The sequence below is a fragment of the Ammospiza nelsoni genome, chromosome 10 (genome assembly GCF_027579445.1).
Source record: "Ammospiza nelsoni isolate bAmmNel1 chromosome 10, bAmmNel1.pri, whole genome shotgun sequence".
In the NCBI taxonomy this organism is placed as follows: domain Eukaryota; kingdom Metazoa; phylum Chordata; class Aves; order Passeriformes; family Passerellidae; genus Ammospiza; species Ammospiza nelsoni.
Genome location: NC_080642.1, coordinates 14724477 through 14751520, shown reverse-complemented (window position 1 = coordinate 14751520; position 27044 = coordinate 14724477). Strand labels below are relative to the sequence as shown.

Below are 27044 nucleotides of genomic sequence, written 5' to 3'. Positions count from 1 at the left end.
ACTTGGTATTATTATGAAATTAAAATGTTTAATCATTTTACATTTTGGAAGCTGATTTACACATAACCCTGAGAAAATTACAATAATTAAGTATTTGAAATAAGCAATTATATAAGAATATTTAACTACACATTTCTTTAATTATATTTTATTCGTTTAAAAAATACAAAAGTAATTTATAGCATCAAAAATAGACTTTTTACTCCCTTTTAGCTATTAATAATAGGATTTTAAAATGGCCTTGAAGATACTAACAGTACAGATATTTACCAGTTAGAATACCTGGAACTAGTTTTAATGTATCTGTGCTGGCCACTGCAGATAAAATTACTTTTGGTCTTTATAAAATTTTTAAAAATTGAGCTACAAGCTAGCTACAAAGTATCAGCTACAAAAATCCTGGATTTTTTAAATGGAGTGTTAAAAGCCTATTTGCTTTTGTATTTCATCTTGATCTAGTGCACAAATAATGTGATCACAGCACCCAGTGTCAACCAAAAGGTGGTAACAGGCTACTGCCAAACAATGTCTTTGTACACGATTGAATTCCTCACAACCCAGCCCCAACAATCATGTTGTTTCTTAGCAATGCCTAGGGGAGTCAATGTGCCTTTTAGCCTTCCTGGATGATGAACACAAGCAAGATTTTAAAGATCTGAAGGGAGGGGAGCTGCTCAGTGAAAAACCCATCCCAGCTGGAACGGCCCATGGGCAGTACATGGTAGGATTTGAGCAGCTGGGCCACCCAAAGGAGGTCACTGAAGGGACACAAATGCTGCAGCTGGACCACAGCTGCCACAGGGATGATGGGAAGGTTCAGTACAGTATGGTAAATAATCCAGCAGCAGGGGGGGAACTGAAATACCACACGACTTATAATACACCATCACAAATTTCAGTTATGGTTTTTTACTGTCCTGTTCATGTCAAGATGTTATAAAATATGATTAAACTGTCTTAATTCTTCTAAAATTAAAATACAAATTTCTACCGGTGTGGTGAGTGTTTCATTGCTTGCAGCCATGCATCCATAGCAGGTCTGTATTCCTCTGAATCCTTTTGGGGCTCAAACACTGCTTCTACTCGCCTCAGCTTCTTCAGTTGTTTTTTGTCTGTCCAAAATCCTATAAATAGAAAATTCATTCTCCAGCTCAACTGCAAATATGTTATTTTTGAGTTGTTTTAATCTGAGAGATCCAAAGCAGAAACACAGTAAGAAATAATGACAACTTTTCTTTTTACTCTACCAGCAACTTTCTCAGAGAGAAGCATATTTTTAATATTGTGAAAATCCTTTCCAGTAGGATCCATTTGTTTGGAATCCTGACAACAGCGCATCTGCTTAACTGGGATGGTTTCCAAAGAACAGCTCTGGTACACTGAAGCTCCCTTAGGTTTCATCCACAAAGTGCTTTTGGTTGCAGGTCCTTCTCAATGAAGAAGGGCCACAGAAACCAAGACTTAGCTGCTTTCCTACTGTCTTCAAAATTGTATCAATAGCAAGAAACAGCTGGTGTTACAGATTCATATCAATTGATGTTATTAAATCATTCTTGTCTATCAAGGGTCTCAGCTTTCTTGCACTTTTAATTGCTGAATAAGTCTTATTGAAGCACATAGTTTTTACCTTCATTTGCATTATTTACAGATCAAAGCACTTCAACAAAAACATGTTTTGTAGGTGCATATTAAGCAAAACTGTCAACACTTTATAGCTTTCAGTCTGGTTAACAATATGAAACAATTCTGTGTGGGTAGAGCTGTTTTTCCTGTTAATAATTAATTTTGTACTTCCATTTCTGTGAGAGCCTCAGAGGATAAAGGCAGTGCTCACAGAGCACAGGAGACAGCCTCAGTGGGAGTGACAGAGCTGCAGGTGAGCACGGTGGCTCCCTGGCCACAAGGTCCTTCCCCAGCCAGCACCAGTATGGGGATGGACATGGAATGTCTGAGTCAAGGAAGAGGAGGCAGCAAAGACAGGGCTCACCCTTCTTCTCTAGCAATACATCCTTCTAATGGTATTGTACAGAGAAACATAAACACCATTTACCTTAGATTCCTACCAAAATGGCTAAAGTAATCCTTTGGGGGGGGTTACAATTATTTGAAGTTATGCCTTTTTTTTGTGTGATCTCTTTTCTATTGTGTTTACAACATGCATTATATAGGGGAAAAAAGTATTTTTGATGTCTACGTACCTGAAGCAAGGCCTGCTAGAAAAGCTGCACCAAGACTAGACATTTCTGTGTTTGCAGGTTTTTCTATTTTCTTATTAATTAAATCTGATGTCATCTGCATGACAAAACTATTATTACTGACACCTCCATCAGCTCTACAGGGAGAAGGGAAGAAGTAGTTAAAAAAATGTGTTAAGTGCTTATTGCCAGCATTTCAGAAAACAACGTTTGGTATTTCACACTTATGCATGAATCTTCCTGTCACTCATGCACAAATGCATTTCCACTTTATGGGTAAATTTAGAGGACAGAACAAGGTGCTAAAAAAAGAAAAAAGAAGTTTATAAACTTAGAGAGGAATGGTAGGCAAACAGGGACACAGGACTCTATCAAAAGCTCTCAAAGTTCTGTCTTTTAAAACTATGCATCATCTTGGCTGAAATATTAGGGTTTATAACAGATCCTTTACACAGTTACCACCACAATATGACAACATCAAACAAACCTTTCATGTGTTCTCAGATCTGGAAAAGTACAGTTCTCCTCAATACTAAATCTTTGTATTAGTTACCTAAGATGCCTTCACAGTTGCTTCTTTTTAAGAGGAAGTTCAGAATGAGGCTTCCATCTGTCTATTTTCCTGCTTTGAGACCAATTTAATGGGGAAAACGAGAACTTATCAGTGCTGGTCTTTAATCATCTGAGATTTCGAAGTAATTACTCTTGCAAATAAAATAAGTCTAACAAAATGCAATCTTTGAAATGTCCTAGATAGATTCATTATGCTCTTGTACTCCAGTACCAGCCATGTATGGAGCTGCTGTTCTATCAAATGTGGTGCAGAGAAGACCTCTAGTGTTTATTGCTGTAGAAAGTGCTAGGTAATAAAACTCTTTAGTTATAGGACATGTGGATTAAGACTGAGGGCTCCTTCTCTGAGCTTTCCTTGATGGTGTTGAGACAAGCAAAGAGAAGTAACAGAAACCTGTTGAGGACTAATCAAAACAATGCCCAGAAATCAGGAAGGAACAAGGAATACAGGAAAACAGCCAAAAAAGAAATTAATAAGTTTATGGGATAAAAGCAACAACAAAAAATCAAAGGTAATTGATAGATGCAAAAGATGTGTGGACATAAGGATGGCAGAGCAGTTTGCAACCCTACTGAGAACCCCACACACATAATGAGTGCGTCTCATTATGTTTTAATATTTAATCCACAAGCTAAATTGCTACTGCTTTTAGTTAAGTAATACAGACACTATATAAAACTGCAATTTTATATCCATGAATAAAAAATAACATGGTCATACAATTTAAGGTTAATTTCGCAAGGTAAATGGAATCAGAATTCTAATGCTCCCTAGTTTGTATTTCCATAATTCCCATATTTCAAGAGTTTTTTAAGAGTTTGCACTTTTAATGTGACTTTTCAATTCTTTGATGCAATTTTCTATGTTAAAAAGCTTCCTAAGTAATCAAAGTTCTGGTACTTTTCATCTTTTCATTAAACCCCTAATCCTGGCTGTTTTTTCACCTTTGCCTTGTCTCTCCCAATACGCAATGGAAAGCAGAAACTTTTTTCTCCTCCCACTTCTGTATTCTTGCTTTTTTCCCTCTGAGAGCCTGATTCTGACATGCCTTCCTTGCAGAGGCACAGGAGGGATGGGAACGCTCACCTCTGCTCCTGACTGCAGTGCCATGCTGACCCCTGGCTGCCCGAGGAAGGAATTTTGTTGCAGAGCTTTCTGAGCCTCAGAGGGCCGGAGCTTCTGACAACGTGTGCTCAGAGAAGGTCCCTACCAAAATGTGAAATGTGGTCTTCCAGCAATGTTTAATTCAGCTAAATGTGCAAGCATTTTCTAGGGATTACAGCTGCCTCACTAAATTTGATATAGATCTTCAAAGATTAAAGGAAAACTGATGTCTAAAACTAATCTCTCTCTTTCCCTCACAAAAGGAACCAGTTCTAACCAAAGTCTTCAAAAATTGCATGTGAAAGACCTAGCACAGAAAATGTCAGTATGAAAGAATGATGACAAAGGGTAGAATGACCTTTGTGGTAGGCATTGCTATAAGCACTGTAGTGCTACCTGAAAACATGGATATACCTTCTTTTTAATTTTTGTTTTAATAATTAGAGCAGTTCATTACTCCCCCACTAACCATCACCAATGCCAATAGCTGTGGGTACACTCTACTGCTGCTTAAGTTACATTAACATTTGACTTGGAAATCATCTACTTCTAAATAGCAGAATTTTTACAGTAAGAGAAGATGCATAATGAAGTTCAAACCTGTTTCAAATCAAACTCTCACATATTGAATTTAAAAGTTCTGGGGAACTCACCGAATAGTTCGAAGAGGAATGTGCACCTTCCTCACAATGATATCATAAAGCAGTTTGTTCCTTTAAAAAAATATTTAGTTGAATTAAGCATTATATATCCCATAAAGTGTTTTCAGTATCTGCGTAGTCAGAAAATAAATGCAAGGCAAGAAAGGCCTCTCAGTTCTGTTAGAATTGCTGCAATAGCTGAACATTTCTAGAATGCATAAATGAAAAACCCAAAGCCAACGAAATTGATGTTTGGTCTTTGTCACTGTTGCAAAGGCAAAGTATGGCTAAATCATGGCCCATTTTATAGCAAGTCACTGTAGAAGGTTCATTTTCCCCACTGAAAGTTACTGATAGGTTTCTAGAGATGCAATTGTTGATGTGTAACAAGTGGCTTAGAGTGAGGAAAGTAGGCCAACAGTGCTAACTGGAGTTTATCCAGTTATTCTGTAAGGGGAATATCTGAAGCCTCCAAGCTGACTTTTTCCAGAAACCATTTCATTTAATGGGAGAAAATCTACACACAAAGGATCTCTACTTTTTTCCCAGTTATTTGTATGCAGTATTTGAATCAGATAGACAAATTCTTAACATCCTTTTCAAGACACCCATAAGTTAATTCAGAAATTACATCTAGCATCTCATGTTCAGGCTTATAATGCAGAAGGAAAATCCATTAGAAACCAGCTGCAGCAATTCAGAATACTGTCCTGCTCCAGACATCTTTTCTGAGCTCTTTGCAGGAGATTTTTAAGCTCAAAGTGATGCCTCTAAGGCATCAAAAGCAAAGCTGTTGACTACATGGAAGGAATCAATCAGTGCTCCCTAACTGGCCACAGCACAATGTGAGCCAGGCTCAATCCATGCTGGGGGATGGCAAAGCAGTGACATACTGATGTGGCATCAGCAGTGACCAGCAGTGACATCTTTAGCCTTCACAGATCTGGAAGCTGCTGTCCATTCACATATTTTAAAACTTTTAAGAGGCCTATTACTTTGTTTTATAAAACACCAAAATTTCAAACTTTAAACAAAAGCTGATATAAAACTTTCAGCTTCAAGGATACTTTAAACACAGCTGGAGAGGACTACGGTTTCTGACAAAACACTGTCAGGTGAGGAAGGACAAACTTTAAACAGAAAACACTTTCAAAACATGCAGAAAACAACATTATTTAAGAATCTCGATATGGTTACTTAATGACAAAAACTCTAAACTAACAAATATACAAAAATTTATTTGTAAAGTGTTAAAAAAAGGAAGCAGCTAAAACTCCTTTCCAGTGTACTTGTATTGTACAAACTGCAAAAGCCCATGTATCCACTTAACACTGCTGATCTAAATAAAAGCAAAGATAAGAAAACAGAAGCCAGATAATTTAGCAAGCAGTACCTGAAAGCTACAGATTCCAATATAGCTCGAACAAGGTGGTTCCTGTTAGTGGAAGGTTTCAGCCCCATAAAAGAGGCACATAAATATGGGTCATCCCCAGAAACCTGCAGAAAAGATGTCACCATGAATTCAGTGAATAATATTTGTAGGCTTTTGTGAAAGAAGTAAAAGAGTAAGAAAAAAATAACTTACGACAATTACAGGCAGCAGTGGAAGAAGAAAATTGAAAACAATATGTAAGAGGCATGTAGTGTTATTTTGGCTTACTCAGCAAACAGTTTAAATTGCTTCTTTCAACAGCAAAACATTTAAGTGACTTCTTCCAAATAAAACAAACTAGAAAAGACTAATCCACACAATTTCCCTTTAAAATACATTTAAAATGTACACCAATTGTCTAGGACAGGGCACACTCATATTACTCATATTGCTGTTCTCTAACAAGATTTCACACATGCCCCCTCCTGAACTCCTGAAAAAAAGATGAACTGACTTTTAAAACTAATACTGGAAAGGACAATAATACCTTTTATTGATGTATACTACAGCCTGTTATCAGTGACACTGAAGGAAGCTGGGCTATCTGAAGAATAAATAAAATTCTTTGCTCTGTTCCATTAGCACACAGAACTTAGACAAAGGTAAGGTAAAGATGTTAAGGTTCTTCATAAAAAACCACTAGTCCTGGGAATGATCAAACTGACCTTGCTTAATTCAAACTTTCAGCAACACACTGAGATGAGCTCGTATCATTGAAGCCAAACAGTTACTAAGACTTCTAAGAGAGAAATCTCTTATACTGAGCTGGATCATCCCCAGGGAAGGGCTACAGTATTATCTTTGCTTTTCATAACACCAGGACTTGCAATCTTGCTAATATTTAGATACTATAAAATATTCTGATGAATTACAAATCTACACCTTGAAAAAAGGCAGAATAAAATAAATTATTTTGTAACAGTGATTAGAAGTATTGTCTCAATGAAAGCTCTGCCCTTCATAGCAGAAAAGCTGTGACATTGTTTTGTGTCATTGTTTTGTGTGCAGGCGTTGTCTGTGTTACTATGGGAAAATAATTCAGTCTATCTGTTCATCACTGATTTTCATATTTGGTTTTTCTCAAGGGGAGGAATGGCATTTAACCATTCTGATATGACAATGGCCTTCACATATTGTGATGAGCAACAGACAATAAGAACCTCAACAGTACAGAATAAATACCGTGATAAGATGTAAATTATTACCTTTAAAATGTAAAAAAATAATTTCTAATTGGGTTATTAAAATATAATCTTGATTTTATTAATAATACTTTTACCTGAAAACCTGGAATGAAACAAACACCTTGAGAATCAGCAGTACTCTGTGCCATTTCTGCTGTTTCATCTACATTGGTGAAAAGTTCTGTAAAGATACACAGGTGGTAGGATGTTATTATTTCCTTCAATTTCTTCATTTTGTTTCACTAAGAAAAAACATTTAGAGTCAGATTACTCCTTTTAAATGTTTTCAAACTACATGTTTTAAGGGAGACAATCTCTTCTCTATTTCATGTCCACCAGTCACATCAATAATCCGAAACTCAGATTATTGAATCCCAAATTCAGATGAAGACTAAACTCAAAAGGATCCTCTCCTATCTGCTGTGCTGTAGCCTTTTTATCTTCAAGACATAAATGGGAATTAAGAATGATAATGGCACCTAAGAGTGCTAAAACCTTAGATTCATAGAACATATTTTCCACCCCCCATGTTGTTACTGTCAGTCCAACCACCTAACAACTACACAGAAAGTCCTTAATACCCATATTTTATCAGCACTCTTAGTATCTTTACAAGTGACACATGAGGTAATACATCACCTCTTATCACAATAATGCCTCTTGGATAAACACTGCTTTTATTCTCTGTCCAGCCAGATGACTCCTTTCATAACTCTACAGACATTTCTTTTTAGCTTGTTCTTCACCCACATGAAACTCTTGTACTAACATCCCTCTTCCACAGTTTTAAGAAATTATGTCCTTATGCGGCCACATAACATGATTTTACAGAAAATTAGAGGTCTTCTGTACATGAGAGATATTGCTTTTTCTTGTCTAAAAAACATGAATTTTCCTATTAAAGGTAAATTAGTTTAATCTAGCTCAACTTACCTTTGAAAAGCCCATCTTGGTAATTTATCAGGAGTTTCAATTTACCTTTGTAACCTTTATGAATTTGTGGGAAAACTATAGATTCTACTGAGCTCAGACTAATAAATCTAAATCACATTTTTTTCTTCTTGATGTCTTTGCTATTATTGAATTATACACATAGTACCTCTATGCCTGGACAGAAAATCAAAAAGTAACTAAGACTGACTTCATGCTGAAATTCCACAAACTACTACTTCTTAAAAATTCTTAGAAGTTATAGGATTCCACTAAACGAAGTCTACTAAATTAAGTTTGCCTTGCTGCAGAAATTACTATTTCCAAACCTTTACCACTATTGTGTCTCATCTTCATCCATGTTGGGCCTCACCACCCTTATTGAGGCCATTAGCTTACCTTGTGTTTTCGCCCAATTCCTTCTGTAGAGCTAAAGTTTTTCCATTCTCTAAAGCTGATAAAAGTTTCTGAATTCTGCTTCTCTGCAACAATATTTTCAGAAAATAAAGGCCTTACTTGTTACAGAGTTTAAAGCAGCCTGCCTTTCATTTATCCCATCTCTAAAACTTCCCCCCCTTTTTTTCCTACAGTAGCAACTGTAGGTCATGATCATTTTTCTACTGACTAGCTAAAAATCCTTTATACTTCTGCGTATACCAATAATATCCATTTTAAGTACAGATAAGTTCCATATGGATAATTACCCATTTTAATTACGGAATCTGAAGTAGCAAGCTTATATATATGTAGCACTGACACTGGAGTCTGCAGCACTGAACTGTGTACTGAACTGAGTCACTTCCTCCAAAGCCTAGTGGCTTTACTCTCTAGGCTTAGTCAAACGTTGGATCAAGATGTGAGGACCAATCTGAGTCACACTTAACCCTTAGGGGCACATACCAGAGCACATAGATGTACACATGCATCTAAAGCTTCGAGAAATGTGGAATCTTGTGGTGAGGAAAACCCTTCCCAGACAGTCCAAAGTTTGAGACATTAATCACTTATTTCTCATCCTAGTAAAAAATACCCTGTTTCTAAGTAAGTCAAGTAAATTTTGAAGCTTGAATTAGAATACTGAGAACAGTAGTTCTATAAACAATCAGTAAGTTTGAACATCACCTACTACATAGCTAGTATTTTCATAGTCTGTCATTAAACTGGAATGCAAAACCTTTCATTACAAAATAGTAACAGCCAAAAGGCACATTACTTCCACATGAAGCAACAGTTACTTGCAAAGTTCTTCATGTTATTTTCATATAAATCAAACCTGTTATTAGCTATGAGATGTATAGCTCAAGCCCTCTCAAAAGCAAGTGAGGAGTAAAATGTTTCAGGAAAATAAAAGCCTAGTTAGGTAGGATGGTCTGAGGTAGAGACTGCAGATGATTGTGCAAACCCAACTCCCTGCAGCAAACACCCTCAGTAGATTGCTTACTAAAAAGACTCTGCATTTCTGCTGTCCAAAGCATGAAGGTTACTTCCTTTTCTTATGAATAATAAATCAAATCCAGTAACACAACTATGAACCCATAAAACAGCTTAAGCAGTTATACATGTCACCCTCTGTAAAATGACAGAAGTTACCTATATCCAGAGCCCATTTTATGGCAGTGCCAACGTCCGATATGGAGCCTTCGGTCAAATAAACAACTTCTTCCCCAATCTTCCAACCGATCAGTGGATAAAGACCTTCATTATTTTCCAGGAAACAAAACATTCAGTTAAAATAAATATTTCCAGAATAACATACACAAACATCTCTCACAATAAACCCACCTAGAAAATGTCAATTTCTTTGTAGAATTCAAACTAAAGAAGTCACTGGTAGAGGTTAAATATACTGTTTAAAACTTTAGTGATGGGATAACAAGAGAACAGAGTAACAGGTTGTTAGACCAAAGTTAACTTAAAAAATTGCTATCAAATTACCAAAAAACACCTTTAAACTGAAGATCTATCTGTGCCTTTTATTTTTTATATAAGAAATCGTGCATACCTAAAAATTTATCAGTGTTTTTCTATTTAAGTCCATCCAACTTTCCCCAAGGGTTTCTAAAAAGGAAGAGTGTTCTCCCCCAAAAGATAAAGCATGAGGGCTTGTCTCTCAGATGGGAAACACAAAACTGAAACAGACATATACACACAAAAAAAGTAACACAAACTCGGAGTACAGATCTTATTCACAGAAGAGGATGAAAGTGATGTACTTTTAAATTCCCTGTTTAATATGCAATGCTTCCTCAAACAGAAAGCAAAAAAGAAAACAAGTTTCACCTACACTTCAGCTAGAGAACTGGCTTTTCAGGTCACTAGATAAGAAGCCCAGTAGTCAGTGGTCACTGCAACAACCTCACCCAATCAGGCACAGTAACTGTTGGAGTGAAGGAAGTGCCCATACTTAATGGAGACCTGCTGAGGACTCAGAGATCATGGAAAATGCAACAAAGATAAACAAGTCCCATTGTACCTCTACAAGGACCAGAAAAGCACCACAAGGATCTAGGGGCTCTCTCTGCTTTCTCAAAGTGACTTTGCTGATGTTTGTGTTCCTCACAGAATCATTTCCAGCTTGCTTGCATGTGTCCAAATGAGTTGTGTGCGAGTCCCAGTGAAACTGCAGGAACAATCAGCAGCACTGATTAGAGTCTGTACTTGTCTCTTGAAGGGGAAATGTGTGTGTATATATATATATATATATATATATTATATATATATATATATATATATATATATATATATATATATATATATATATATATATATATATAAAACTCCAGATCATCCTGGTGCAGGTGTCCCTTGAAATCTTTACTTCTTACTAAAAGTAAAGCCACAAAGAAAAAAGCCCAAAAAATTAATTGAGCTGAAGATCCTAAAGAAAAGCAGCTAATTGGGGACAGAGACATCATGTGGCCTCCCTAAGGATGCTCACACCAGAGTCTCTAGCAGGGTAACATAACCCTGCCTCTAGAGAAGGGATCCCCATGACACTTGGCATGACCAGAGGTATTAAGAACCCTCAGACTACCAGAGGGAGCTTTAAACCTATACAACATGATTCCATCATTGAATTGTGAGACAGACTGGCCTTGAAGGAACTACTTTATTTTTCTTTTTTTTGAACTGTTATATGTAGGAGCTAAATGTAGACCAGGAACTAGAACAGCAGCTAATGAATAGCTTGCACAAGGATGCTGCAGGGATTCATCTTGCAGTCTTAAATACATATATCAGCTTTAAAGATTGAACACATTACATTTCATGCCCAGGGCACTGAGAAAGGCAGGCACTTAACTTGTCCCACTAACCACACCCCACAACAGCCAGAGAACTTAGGGAAAATAATTTTAACAAAAGTAACAGCCTAAAGCAGTAAAAGTTTCACAGCACTGCCTTAGATGTTAACTCCTATCAGAATACCATAGCTAAACAGAAAAACTCTACAGCAAGTTTTTTGCTATTACATTTTAACAGACTACATACGTATTATTTCCTAAGTAAAAATATCATAATAATGACATAATTAATTAGCATAAAAAGCATTTGCATTCATAGAGAATTGAATGCCTATGCTATTCAGTTCAATTGAATGCCTATACATGACACATCTCATGTATTTGCCAATGTCCTTCAAGACTTGAGCTGGTGAAATTCTCTTTATCACACTGCTGTCCTCCTCCCCAGCCTCACTCCATTTTAAGCAGCAGACATCCTGAAATTAGTAACTCTTTAAAAATATGACAGACAGAGAGAGACTGTAGGCAAATGTACTTCAGTGTCATCTTCAGTGTTTGCTCTCATGACAAATAGCTATCTCTGACAAATTACTTGACAGACCACAGATGTTCAGAATGACAAAGTTTTAAACACTAGAAACACACTGGGGTGCCCATTTTAAAAGAAAACCTATAGCTTCTAACCCTGCATTAGCTCCTTGCATGTGCTTCAATGCTTAAGGGCTCAAGGGGAGGAACGTGCAATGATTCACTGCAACATTGTGATGTGAGAAGCCAGAGTACCAATCCCTTTTTTCTCCTATCCTGTACAATACTGCTATGAAGAACAGGTGAAGGAAAAAAAAAACAGGAGGGATGCAGGTAGCAGATATAATTACTAATGATGCTAATTAAGTTCTCTTCCTGAGAAGCTTACTTTAGGATAACCAAAATTTACATTGCTTCATGTAAAATGAATTCAAAATTCAAACTTTCCACAGTCTTCCCTTCTTAAAGAACTCCCAAGCTGTTTTTGAACACTTATAGACTGAAGGAAAAGCACAGCTCTGTGCTATTCTTTTGTGTATCCTCAGCAGTAGCAGCTATCAAGGAACAGCTGAAAGAATAAAATCCCCTGAAACCAAAACTTCAGTCTTACTTCCCCGTGCTGCAAAGAGATGCTCTCCAGTATTGACATTCCAGAAGCCACCTGTTCCCATTGTCAGTTTAACATCTCCTGGGTGAAAGCAGCATTCTCCAAACATGGCTGACTGCTGATCAGCTACCTGTCAATCCAACAAAAACAACGGGACAAGTTAGCTACCCACCACCAACCTGCAATGCTGGGTTTGAAAATATCTCTGCAAACACTTTGGAGTTCTGAATATAAGTGACCACTCAGGAACTGGGCACTCAGACAGGACTCATTTACAATTTCTTAAGCAATTGCAGCCATTACAACAGTCAATTTTATCACTGGCATCAAATTACACCAAGTTTCACAGTGTGAAGTATCTGAAGGACTCCTTGCAACACTGAAAAACATTATGGAAACAAAAGAAGTATTTTGTGGTTTAATATTTAACAAGGATAAACCAGGCAGTTGCAATCCCAAGGAGCAGAACAGAGTAGCTTGGCCTGAATTCCTTTTTCTCCAAATAGAAAGTTGAAGTATTGAAGTCTTGCCTTCTTTTCTCCTTGATACCCCTCCTCTACCAAATTATTCTGTGCTCCATTTTTCAACCATGATTATGGTTATTAAATATTTTTACTTATGTTTTTGCATTGGTGAAACAGTAAATTTACAGCTAGATTTAGTCCACAGTCCTTTAAAACAAGACAAATTCATGTTAGCTAGGGGACATTTTTTCATTTAGCTCAATTCAAGCAGATTTTGCTCCAAATCATCACTTTAGGTTTTCTTATCCAAATTCTAACTACTGAGGAAAGAGCATGTTATTTGCCACTAATTTTTAGCAAAAAATAAAAAAGGCATAGAAGGTACCACAAGTGGATCTATTAGCAAACACTCCTACAGTAGTTTGGTCTCACTGAAGTCAAGCCAGAATGGACTCTTGCATAACTTTACACAGAACAACTGATTTTAAGCCAGATACACACATTACCAGAGTTTAGAGTCCTACATTCAGAATTTAATCATGTGGCCACACAACCTTAGTGGACCTCAACCTCTAGAAATCCCTTCTTGCTCCTTTCTCCTCCTTCTCCCTAAGGTTGTAGACTGGGTTTTTGGAGAAAAATTCAACCATCAATTCTATTGTAGCTAAATCACAGAGAATCAATAGAGAATATTAATGAAAGAAGCAAGTACTAAATCAAAGCCAAATAAACAGAATATAAACACACAGATGTAAGAAAATATTTTCACTTACCACTGCCATTATTGGAATAGGTACCCCAAATATTTCAGAGTCAGTTGATCCGAAGTTGAAGCTTAAAACAAATTACATTAAAATGACCTTTTTGTAAAAATGAAATCTAGGTACATACAGCTTGGGTCTGGGTCACACATAAAAGGTAATGCTACTGACTTATTTTAAGCAAAACATTAAAACTATCACTTTAAGAAACATAGTAAAAAAGTTTTGGACTTCATATACTTATAAGGTATAACTACATGTAAAAATATTTTTTGTGTACGTGTGTAGTATTTGGCCTGTGCAGAATATTTAGTATTTAATAATTAATCATAATTAATTTAGCAATTAATTTAACAGTTATAATATTCTTTTAATTATGTCTTCATAGTTACCTTGTGTCTCTCACTGGTGGATAAATAGACATTGGAATAGAAAGTAGATTACACAAAGTGGGATTCCAACATTTCTGAAGTGAAATGGAAAAAGTAAAAACATTAGGAAGCATCTGAGAAGCACAATAAATAGCAGAGACATTCTTTGGGACAGCACATACCGTAAAGGGCTCAAAAATGCCTGTGGAACTGGCATTTGAGTAATCTGTAGCATACACAGAACCTAGCATGAAAACAGAGAACAAAGAAAGATTTTTAGACATCCAAATATTTAAGATATTTCATGGGAATCAATGAGATATTTAAATAGCTCACTGACTCCCATGAAATATAAATCAAGTGTGAATGAGCAAAATCACCGTGATACAATGAGCACAGAGATTTTACCTGCTGCTCACTACACTGTGCACACATTAATTACCTTGTTTCCTCTCATGAACCTGTCTAGAACAGCCAACAGCACCACACCAACTGCATCACAGTCACAATGGGATTTCTCAGGCATTAGTACTCAGAATAGAAACTTGTAATTCTTCCACATTTTTAACAATTCTTTGTTCTTCTGCTTTCACAGGTACTTTTCTTCAATCAACACCAATTAGCTCTGTTAGTCCTCTTTAAATCTTATACTCTTAGAAGGCTGATTACACTGAATAAATATTTCCCTTCCAACAGGCCCAAAGAATAATTTATTCAGAAGTTCTTTTTGTAACAGGAAATACATTACAATTTTTATTGAACATACAAAAGCACAAATTGCAAAAAAAGTATCTATTCTAGGATATATAAATGACAAGTAATGAACATAATTTCTTAGATTCCAGTGTGTTTTACTGATATTTAAGAGGAACTGTAATGTTCACCTTTAGTCAATCTATACAGTAACCACGTGTCAACCGTTCCAAAGCAGCAGTTGTTTTTTCTGGCAGCTTCTTCAGCCTGGGAAAAAAATATATGATAAAAAATTACAACTGGGTATAATAAGAGAAGAATATTTATTGATTTCTTTTATTATTGTCTTCATGATAAATCAGAATGTCCTCAGAAAATAAGTCTCTGATTGTAAACTCTTCTTCTAAAAAGGCTGAGTTGGCTATTTAACTAAAATTATCCTACAAGTTCATGCTCCTAACAGAAAATAAGAACACTTTTTTACAGCTGTTTCTAAGGAAATAAAAGCAATTGATCTTCCACTGAAGGGGCATCATAGCCTTATGAAAAGAAACTTACAGTTACAATTGTAACAGTGGTGAAACAGTGGTAGATAAAGAAAACAAGGTCCTGCATGGTGAGTATTAGAGCAATGAATATAGCAACACATAGATCAGGGCTCATTAGTGCACTAGGTTAATCCAGCACAACTTATTCCACATGCATTTTCCAATTCACCAAAATGCAAAATGAATTGTGCAGTATGGTGTTATTTGTGAAACTGCAAAACATTCTGGAATAATGCAGAATGGAAAGGGAAGAGGTCTCACTGAAAATAAGTAAAATCATCATGCAAAACCAGAGGGCAAACAGCTTTAAAACAAAGTACAATCACTAACTGTATAAATGTATCAAGTGAAATAAGATGATTTTATTATGTTGCTTATGTATGAAGAAGGCTTTTTACTACTACGCATTTCCAGAGTGAGAGGGAAAATCTGTACAAATGTAAGTTACTATTTAGGTAGACAGGCTTTGAACATTAACACAGAAAAAATCCTTCCTGCTTCTTCTGAGAAGAACGAGCAAGACAAAACTGAAGCAATTACAGCCAATAGTCACAGAGTCATGGAATGGCCTGGACTGGAAGGGACCTTAAAGAGTTCCAACTCCACAGCCATGAGCAGAGACATGTTACACTAAACCAGGTCACTCAAAGCCCATCCAGCCTGGCCCTGAACACCTCATAGTTGCAAGCCATTAAGAAATCTATTGCTTTTCCCTTTCCAGCTTACCTCATGTATGTTTTTAAAAACCCATGACAACTTCATGGAAGCTTGATGTGTTGAAAAAGTAAGAAAACTGGGTGCCAAAAATCGATCATTCCCAGTCAAGAAATGAAGCACTGTAAAAATAACATGGATTACCTGTTTCAAAAGAAAACAGTTACTCAATTTTTCATCTTGCCCTTTAAAGGTTACTGATCAATTACCTTTAAAGGATGACAACACAGATGAAAGCTACTGACATTACATTCAGAAAGCTAAAACTCCTTTAGAGGATCCCTGAGCAGGATTATGTAAGGATGTTCATATCAACAGACAGCCTTCCTGCAACACACACCACAGGAAAGAGCAGCTGCTCTAAGCAAGGCTGCTTGAGCACCTTCTGCTGGAGCACTGACAGCCACTGCTCTGCACTGCCAACACTGGTCACCTCTGTGAGCACAATGCATGATGTGGATGGCAGCATTACACACTGTTATTCCAGGGCAAGTTCTCTTACAGCTGACAGGCTCAATCATGACTTAATAGATTTACCAAAATTTAATCATTAATCAAGTTTTCACAAAAGAAGTAACTGGCAAACCCTATAATTTAATTTCTTATTGTGACTGCGCTGGTTAGTTTCCATTTAAGAGGAAAACTAACTTCTGGTTTTGGACTTGGCACAAATCTTTCTCTTCTAAAGGTACGAAGCACAAGCCACAAACAGCATAAAATGTATCACCTATAGATAATCAGAGCAAAGGGTACATGAAAAAAACAAGCCAAGAAACCAAAAGTCCAAACCACTTCCAATCCAGACCTAACTACATCCACAATCCATGCAGTAGTGGTGTCAACATTCCATGTTTTAATATGACAGACTAAAAAGTAACAAAATGAGCCTTAGACCTACAGGTATCTTTTTCCATAATAATTACTTTAGGCTACCAGTACTGCACTTTATTTCTTGGAACTATCTTCCATGCCAATATTACTCAGTGAAATGTTCATTGCTCAGTTAAATGATGGCTACAGCACATCACATCACCATGTGAACAGGACACTTGCAGTATTCCATATAGTGCCCTTACTTGTCATAAGAGTTAAACAGATGTAATATATCCAAGCAATATCTAGATTAATGCAGTTTTACCTTCAGCAGAAGGGAGTTATTCCAGGAATTCACAAGTTCAGCACTTCTTAAGTCTTGCCAACTTATGAAATTATGAAAAGGTTTCCCTGTCTTCCTGAAAAACAGTATTTGAACGATTAAAGCCAGAGAACACAAATTGCCCAAAACATTCAACATTATGTTCCATTTCCAGTCAGGACAACAAACTAGGTTAGTTCACATAATAACTGCATATCCTCCTGGTGGATTTGAGGAATTATTAAATCAGCATACAGACATTGGGAGTGTCAGACTTCTCACCAGAATTAAAAATACATATGCATTCATCTCTTCCAATGCATAAAGAACAAAAAGGCCACACAGTCACGATCTGTTCTGAACAGCTCTAAGGTGTGGCTGTGCAAGCACAAGAGAACATGAGTGACTTGACAAGTTTTACTTTTGAGTTCAACACATCTACAGCCTGCTGCCATCCGGTCTATGAATACAAATGAATACAAATTCATTTTAAAGAATACACAACATACATACTTGTGCCATGTGATGAAAGTTCCTCTCTGGGTGGAGATGCCAAGACCAGCAATTTGCCTCATGTGAAGTCCTGCAGCTAAAAACCAAAAATAAATTACAATCACAAAAAAAGAATTTATTTGGAGAAGCAAAGAAAAATATTACTTCTTCAGTATAACTATAAAACCTATGGACTATTTAGGAAAGTAATTTATGAGAAAAAAGTTTATGAGAAGAGAATATAAATCGCTACATATAGTTCAACTAAGTGTTAAGGGCAGTGAAACGTTAGAGAGCTCTGAGTCAGACAATTGATTCCAAAGCAGATAAACAAACCTATGTATTTTGCAAAAGCACACAGACCCTTTCCACCCTCTGAAAGGCCTGCTGATACTTTATATGAACAATCCCAGAGACAGGCAGGCAGATGACACATGTCCACATAATCCATTAAAATGTGTATTTCACATGGATGAATGTGAGCAAAAGCCCCAATTAAAGTACCTTTACAGACTTAGGGAAAGAATTTCTATAAAGAAACAAAACTAGATTGATCCTGCAGGCAGTAAATAGATAAATATGAATACATCATAACTTTTTGCATCACTCTGATGACATGTCTCACTTTAAATATTTCTTAAGCAACGTTTAAAAAATTCCTAAGAAAGATCTTGCTTAAATCAGGTACCACTGAATGCAACAAAGTATACTTTAAAGTCAGAAGTACAAAAATGTACACACCAATTTTGCTGTAAACCTTACCTTCAAGTAACTGTTACAGAACATTTTTTCTAATATAAGTGTAAATAATTGAATATGTCCATAGCTATTTTCAAAGCAACTCTGGTCAGCTTGCTAATTACCTCCAGCCATACTTACAGAAGCAAAATTACATCAAGAAAACACACATTAAAAAATTTCCACTTAAATTACAGTCTACCCACCCTGTCCTAAGTACTGTTACTCTGAAGGGCTCTCAATCCAGCTCTTTGAACAAGTCCCAGGTTAAGTAGGTCCTGCTCATACGTGTTCTCATGTTAATTTTCATGTGCAAAGTTGCTCATTTGTGTGAGCATGTACTGCAGACTCTACACCCCGCACCCTCTCAGTGACAATTACAGAAGGGGTTTCACAGACAAAGGGCACATCTGTGCTGCCCAACTCTACCTGTGCTTCTGCCCCTGCCCTTACACCGGCTCCTTGCATTCCTGCCAGCAGTGCTATCAGTTCCTCCATCAGATGGGAATTAAACCAGCGCTTTCACAAGGCAACCTGCTCCACCTGCCTGCACAAGTGCTGCTGGTAGCAGGAGGATACAGGAGGGGGACCTGGGAGTGGGTGGCCTGAGAACAGCACTATTTCTTTGTCAGGCAAAGGCAGAGCTTTCAAGCACTTTCACAGCTCACTAAGGACTGCTGGCATGTGTTACTCCTTCCCATCTCCACAATCTGCATGGTCCCACCACTTTCCCTGTGTTAGCTATCATACTCTCGAGACACCCACGTAAGTGGAGCTGACTTCCATTACAGACAAAAACAAACCTAAAGACAAACATGGGTATTTTTCAGTTAAGCTGCCTTCTGGATGGAGTGCCACAGTAAGAGACAGAGTTGAGACCATGCAGCCAGAAGTTTCCACCACCAGGTGGTACTGAACTGCAGCAGCTCATCCACACGTGCATGGAATCACGTTTAGCTCCATAAGCTCTGCAAACCCCAGTGTCACTGTGCTCCTTCTGCTTCCAGACACTCATTCCTGCCCCTGCTACCACACCCTCGCTTGCGTCAGCACAAACACTGGTGAAGCTCTGCTGGCATAAACAACCCGACAGTGATTCCACTCAGGAAGCTGCCCTGCTCTAGGAGACCTCTGGAAAAAAGGGGTGGCACTGTTTCTTTTGACAGCACTGAGTTATGCTTACTTACACACCCACTTAAAAATGACTTGCCAACAATGGGTGCAGCTTGGCCACAAGGAAATCTTCCCTTTTTAAAACTAGCTGAAAAGTCTTGCTTCCTGACTTTTCCCACAGAATGGAAATGAAGGAAGACAGGAAGGTCTTTGGGGGCTGAGGTGGCATTGCTGTTCTTGTGACCAAATAGTTGTGGCTGCTGACAGAACAAACCAAGAGCCCAAAATAATCAGCTTCAGTTTACACCTGGTGATATTTACTTTCCCTGTTCCTTAGGCAGCCTTCCAAAGGAAGGGACAAGCAGTTTAGCCATGAGCCAAGCCTGAAGGCAGAGCAACACTGGAGACCAAGCAAGAGGGGCTGAACAGGAGGAATTGAATGACTTGAATGAAAGGGTGCAATGTGCACACACAGGCGAAGGAGGATGGGGCACTGTGGGAAGGCAACCTGTCCAGTTGACAGGTTTACAGCATCAACATGGCACAGGTGATCGAGGATGGATGGCAGAACACTGGAGGCAGATTAATACAAAAGCTGTGAAAGTTGTAGAGAGCAAGAACTAGGTTAGAGCAGCATCCAGAAAAGCAGGGGGAAAACCCATCAGAGGTTTGTCAGAAAAAGGAGTTGTATGTATTTAGTGTGTGGAGCACTAGGAATTTGTAGGCTAAAGTACAAATAGAAAAGAACAGTAATACAGGATAGGACAGTAAGAATCACTTAAAGTTTGAATGGTAAAAGGAGGAATATCAGGTTGCAATCAACTGAGCCCAGCTCTGCAGCATCCTGCATTCATTCTCACTCATACATACAAAGTGGTGGTAGAACAATGGGGCACTGGAAGGGGAACAAGCCAGCTCTCTGTTCCTGCACAGCGGCATCTGGAGGAACAGACACTGGGGAAGGATGCATATACAAAAAGCTGGAGCCACAAAGTGCTGGCACTGATGCATAAATCAAGTATTCACATTGCTTCTACTTCAAATCTAATCTGGCCCCAATGAAAGGAAAAAGGTAATTGAAGAACACTAATTTACATAATGATTGAATAGGCCTTAAAGCATGTTATAGGCCTGTGCCCAGTGATGATTTTCAGTACCAGCTAAAAATAGTTTTATTATCCAAGTAACTAAATTTACTAATTTTTATAAATAAATAATTTCTCAAATTTAAGCCCTTACCTTGTACAGCCTCTTTTATTACACCAATAAATTGACTCCATAGCACTTCAGGATCTAATTCAACCCATCCAGGACGAGGATAAAGTGATTCTACCTGTTTGGGAAACACAAATAGCTTTATTATGATCCCTAGAAATCAGCAAATACATTTGGCTTTGGGTTGTTTTGTTTTGTTCTTCATTTTGTGAATCTCCTGTAAGAGTAGAAACAACAGTGTACTTTTAAAACATTGTTCAACGTGGGTGTGTGATCTCTAGAAGACCTCCTCTGTTCCGGGGCAATAAAGAAGCTCAAACCCCTTGAAATAAGGAAGTCCCAACCTCTTGGAAAAAAGGAACCTGTAAAACCCCTTCCAGAGCTGCAAAAAGGAAAGCAGGTGTCTCAGAAAGCCGTTTCTGTTGCATTGCTTAATTCTGACGTCGGTGCCTCTGAGCTTCTCAGTGGCAGAACAGCAGAGCAGGGATCACCTGTCAGACGAGCTTCCAGCGCCAGGGAGGGTCAGCTCCACCGAGAGCAGCCCTTTCCATCTCTGAAATCCATCAGACTTCTTACACTTCTCCTCGCTGCAAGCTTTTCATTGCAATAGGCAACAGTAAAAAAAGTTAATTCTGGAGATTGCCGTGATCCTAAAATCACAACCACTACTAACCAAAAGCAGCCTGAAATTCACGTTCTAATGCTGACACTTCTTCACACAGCGCTGTTACATGATGGGACGCGTGCAAACGTAAATCCTATACAAATCTCAGCTATGCCCTACTAACAACAGTGGTTTTGTTCAGACAGATTAGTCGATAAGCGACCGAAGGTAAGGCAACCGGGAAGGATGGGAGGGGGTGAATGCCGAAGTAACGGCGGGTGAGAGCTACGGCGGTGCCGCGGGGGTCGGGGTTTGTGAGTTTCCTTTCACCCCTCGGGAGGCGGAGCCGCTCCTGTCCGCCCTGCCCCAGGGGATGCCCGCGCACCGGGACCAGCCGAGCTGGCGGAGAGCCTGCGAACGCCGAACCCCGACGGGCACCCCCCGCAGGTCGGAAGCGCTCGGGGCACAACGAGCACGCTCGGCCCCTCCCGGCTCCCGAGACAGGTGCTGCCCCCGGCTGCTCCCGCCGCTCGGCCCCGCTCCGGACCGGGGCGCACCCCGCAACCCGCCCGCACTCACCTTCCTGTGGCTGGAACCCCTGACGGCGGCCGCCCGGTCGTAGACGTGGCACTTCACCACCGTGCTGCCCACGTCCACCCCCAGCACGTACCGCGCCGCGGCGGCCCCGCTGTCGGGCTGCCCGCACGGCATCGCCCGCCGCGGCCCGGCGCGGAGCGCGGAGTGAGGGCGGCCGAGCGGCCGCGCCCGCCACAGGCGGCCGGGGGCGGGCGCTGTGCGGCCTATGGGCGCGGGCAGGCAGCGGGGCCGCCGCGCGGGCAGGTGGCGCCGCCGGGGGCGGCCGGCCAGGCCGCGGCCTGGGAGCAGCGCGGGCGGTGCGGCCCCGCCCGCCGCGCCCTCACCGGCCAGGGGGGCCGGGCCCCGGCCCCTGGATCCCACAGACACAGCAAGAACACGAAAGCGGAGCCTCGCGTTTCGTCTGTGCAGTCTCTACAAAAATCTGCCACATGCACGTAAAAAAGGGCTTTTAGTTAAACACCAAGTGTAAAGGGCTTTGCCAAATTCAGCCCCGAGCGCCCCGGGGAGAGATGCCCACGGTGCGATGCTGATCCCCGTGATCAGTGCCTGACCCCAACTTCTCCTTACCCTAAACGAGCTATGTTTTCCCCTGGGATTTGTCACTGAAGGCACTGAGTATCCATGAACAAATTACGCATAATTACACAAAGTCATGAGCTGCAGCAATTCACTGATGCCATCAGTTTGATTTATAGAGGGAACAGCATCTAAAACTACTGCTGAAACAGAGTTTGTGACAGAAATGTTCCCGTATTGCCCTTGATGAGTAATTTTTAAATTATTAAAATTATTATTATTAAAAATAATTTAAAAAATTTTAGGTGGGTAATTTTCAAACAGAAACAACCAGAAATATTAACAGTAAACCAATAAAATTCAAAATGCTCAACCCCAAAGCAGTACCAGTAGAAATTTGTTTTAACTCAAATGTAATCAGAAGAACTAGTCAATTAGTTTAAACTCATTTAATTAGAGCAGAAAAAGAAAAAAAAAAACCACATTGAAAATATTTCCCCCTTGCACTTCTGGTTAGGCCCCTCTTAGAAAAAAGCTGCAGTATGAACAGTATTATGTGAGATAAGTCTGGCATTACTGGATCTTTAAACCAGGAATACTACTGACAGTGAAAGCCACAGTAAGAAGAGGCTTCTCACCTCACATGGGCAGTCGCAGAGGTCACTGGGACAAAGGTGCAGATCATGAGGACGTGAAGACACATGAGAGAGAAAGCCAAGGAACAAGCGCTTTACCTCTCTTCCCTAAGGAACAACACATTACAAAATCACAATCTCTTTGACTTTTTATTCTCTTTGACTATCTCTTGACATACAGTTAATAGATGTATGTCACAGAGGTACCAAGTACTTCACATTCTGACAAAGAGTACTTTTCTTCAAACTAATTTATCAAAACTAACAGCATAATAATAATAATTACTTAGAACTTCTGATGAAAGCTACCTCAATAAGATTCAACATGTGTAACTGGTATAAAAGGCTAAAACCTGTACAAACATTCAAAAATTAAGAAGCCTTAAGAAAAAAAGGCATCTATCTAAAAAAGGTATCCTTTGTGCTTTTACAGTATCAATACAAGCAGGGCCTGCCTCACAGCAAGATTAAGCAAAACTTCAAAAAGAAAATGGATGCAGGTTACCTTTTTCTTTCACAAACTCCTAATGTAACAAACACTTACCCTTTTGATTGCATGGAAGTGGCCATGTAAAGTTGATTTCTTCTAGCAGTTTAATATGTTAACAAAGAACTTAGATGTGTGGAAAAACATAACCTTAACCAACCTGCAAAGTGTCAATGCATACATAATGTTAGTCATCATCAATCATAGAGAGCATGTATTAAAATTGCTTAATTTATGAGAGGCTTATGAAATACAAATTTCTTATTGTTGTGTTTGTTATGCCATAAAAGGAATGCAATAAAAGACACAATGTGCTTTGATATGTGCAGAGCATGTCCATACATGACTTATCTGTGTTGGTTTATATTGGTCATAAATAATCTCATTCCCACAAGGCACTCTTTGTCTATCCAAAACCTCTGCCACCCTCAGAGAAAAATCTTATTGTTAATATGCACAAAAGCCTCAAGTTCATTTTAGCACAGGCAACAAAGATTCAGTTTGAAGTGAAACTGCATGGACACTTTCCTGGTCACAAGCCTGCATAACCCCCACCAGCACCCTGAGCCCTCCTGCTTGGGTGAGGGCAGGGGGGTGCCACTGCTCAGAGAGGGAGCTGGCACACCTGGGGTCACATACCAAGTACCTCAGCAGCCATGTCCCATTCTTCTGCATTTTCTCTGCTGAAATCCTCAGCTGCTTTGCTCTCTGAAAAGCATGGCAGGTCTTAATTTTACTGGCTTATCAAACCAAATGAAGGAGTGGAGGCACTCCAGGGACCTGTACAATGCTGTAGCAAAGGAAAGAGTTATTCAGTAAAACCAATCAAATGGCAGAACATCAGGGTCAATAAGATCTTACACTGCTAGCAGGGACAGCAAAACCCCTACCATGATTTATACTGAATATAACTGAATATTTATAAGTAATGTCATCACACTTGGCATGTTTCAGTCAGCAATAGATAGACTTTATAGGATGATGCAAGAGACCTTGAGATGGAACTGCCACATACCCAGCACACCTAACTCCCAGAAAGAAAACATGATCCGGACACTGTCTTGATATTTTCTAGGACCAGATTATTAAATAAAATTTACAAATTAACTGTATTTTGAATAGTTAACTAGTTTTGGTTTTTTTTTTTTATAAAGTATTCTCAGGTGCATTTCTGTTGTGTTGGAGCATCTTCATTCACCTAAGGCTTCCAGTATGAATCAAAGTTGCCAGTGGCACTGCTAAAAGGAATCTAGATACTGAAATATTACAGAGCAAGACCCAAAATTTGCAGTGCATGGGGGTTTTATCTTCTCTTCCTCAGCTGTTTTTTTGGTCAAGGTGCATCTATCTTCCTACTGCCTCCTCAAACTGTGAGTTACCCTTTTACCCACTTACTTAGCTCTATCTTTTTAACGAGTTTTAGTATTATGAAAGCACTGACATGGGGCCCTTTGTCAGTTTGCACACAAACAAGAAAGAGCCCACTAATTTCTGTTGCTCCATTGGCTGGTGCAGCCCACATCCATCATTCATTAAGACTCATCTAAAAACTTAACAGACCAACTAAAATGAAAATGATGATTTTTATGCAGATGTTGCAATAATTTACCATATGACCCTTTCTCATCAGTTCCTCCTGTACTCCTGCAGAAGTTACCACTCTCCTCGAAGTCAACACACAGAACCACATGCAATGACATCACTTGATGAATAATGTTAGATTTGTGGGTCATTTGAGCTTTAGGCAGTCATGGGATGTTTCTTAAGGGGTTCCATTCTTGCTAAATCATCCCACACTCACACTACAAACTGTACCAACCCAGCTGTTCTTGGGGCTCCATCATGAACTATTATGAAAAATAACATACAGGAGAATGCCAACCAGATTAATTCCTTGATAAGGTTCATAATGTGGCAACACAGTTTGGCATGACCCAGAGGGAGCAAGTAATAGGAGACTGGTTAATCCAGGATTATCACTAGAGATTGCACATCAAATCTGTGCCCACATGCAGGAGGATTTGCACTGTGCCTCAGGCACAAGTGGTCCTTCCTTTCTGTCAGCTCTGCAACACAAGTAAACTCTGACAGGAAATGAGGTGGACTTTAGGAGAATTAAGCTGTAAGCCAAGAATCTATCTACCAAAGCAAGTGAAGTGAAAACTGGTGTACTTACTCTGTTAATGTTTCATTATTTGCCCATTATTTTTCCTCGGCCTAAAGAATATCTGCATTTGGAGAAGAGCAATGTCTATTAACAAGACAGTGTCCATCATCCTCTGGATGTCTCTTAAAGAATTATTGTGTGGACTGAAAATGACATAACTATGAATAATTTTAAGAAAATGAGTGATTGAGTTCCTGTATATATATATGTGTGTGTGTGTGTGTGTGTGTATGTACATACATATGATGGTACTGTGTAACTAGAAAATTCAGGGCTGAATAGCTCTTTAAAAGAACATTTATTTCAAGTCTAGAAATTAATGAAAAAATATTAAAAAGAGAGAAAAATGGCCATCAATGAAGCTTAATTAGAACAAGAAAAATGGATATACTAAAAGCTAAAGGGATGAAAAAGCACTTAAGAACCATTGTTTCAGTAAGATCTAGCCATTAAAAATAACTGCAATTACACAAAATACAGGACTAAGTGTGATTATCAACTTTCATACATCACTGCCAATGCACTGATGCTTTATTGACCAAGTTTTACCAGAAAAAAAAAAAGTTTTAATGAAAAATGCTTTTTCTGTACTTTCAAATAACAGGAACCAGGTTTACTATATGCACTTGATGACATTGTGACCATTCCTTTGATTTGTAATGTATTTCAAAGCAGAAATAAAACAGAAAATTTGTAAATTATAGAAAAATAAAGAGTAAACATCCACTTAAAAACTGACAGCAATAAGGAACTGTTGTTGGAACCATGGATTCTTTTAATAAAGAATAGCCACTTACCTCATGATATCAGATTCTTCAAAACATTTATCAGTTACAGTCTCAATATTCAAGGGTCCTCATGCACCTGAATTTGAATTCTTTTGGCCAAGAGTGTGTATTCAGACTGCCCTTATGCCCTTGATGTCACTGTGTCCCCTTTCCAGATACAGAAAGAGAAGAACATAACTGTCTCTCAGTAGTAAGGAAGGCGGATTATGGAATACATAAGGAGTTCACAATTGCAAATAGAATTAAAAACATCCTTATTGCAAGTACCAATTACTTCTTTGAGATTCCTCACCTTCAGGGGTCATCTATATAGTAGTTCAGATCAACTCAATTAAATTAAACAGAAGTCCTGTAATTTTTGAATGGGAGCATCCATGCAAGATTTACTCTGCAATAACTGATAATATTTTCAAGTTATCCCTTCCTTTAAGTTGCCTGAATTTTCTTTAGTGCTATATATTGAGATGGCAGAACTCACCATGCAGGGTAACAGCAGTTAAGACTTCATTGACTTATCATTTGAAGACAGTTTATGAAATCTAAGATTTTATCTTGGTGTCTTTAAGTTG

The 27044-nt window shown here is 38.7% G+C and overlaps 1 protein-coding gene across 1 annotated transcript; it reads right to left on the bottom strand.

Moving 5' to 3' along the window:
* Window positions 1-8: 8 nt before the first annotated feature.
* Window positions 9-21996, bottom strand: GK5 (glycerol kinase 5). Its single transcript, XM_059479012.1, has 16 exons — window positions 21865-21996; window positions 20706-20799; window positions 17637-17712; window positions 17127-17220; window positions 16001-16132; window positions 14918-14993; window positions 14216-14277; window positions 14055-14128; window positions 13675-13735; window positions 12441-12567; window positions 9651-9755; window positions 7226-7311; window positions 5908-6011; window positions 4527-4586; window positions 2199-2332; window positions 9-1124 (listed from the first exon to the last, which is right to left on the bottom strand). The coding sequence occupies exons 1-16, from the start codon at window positions 21994-21996 to the stop codon at window positions 988-990; spliced, it is 1554 nt and encodes a 517-aa protein (XP_059334995.1). The 3' UTR covers window positions 9-987.
* Between the last annotated feature and the right edge of the window lie 5048 nt (window positions 21997-27044).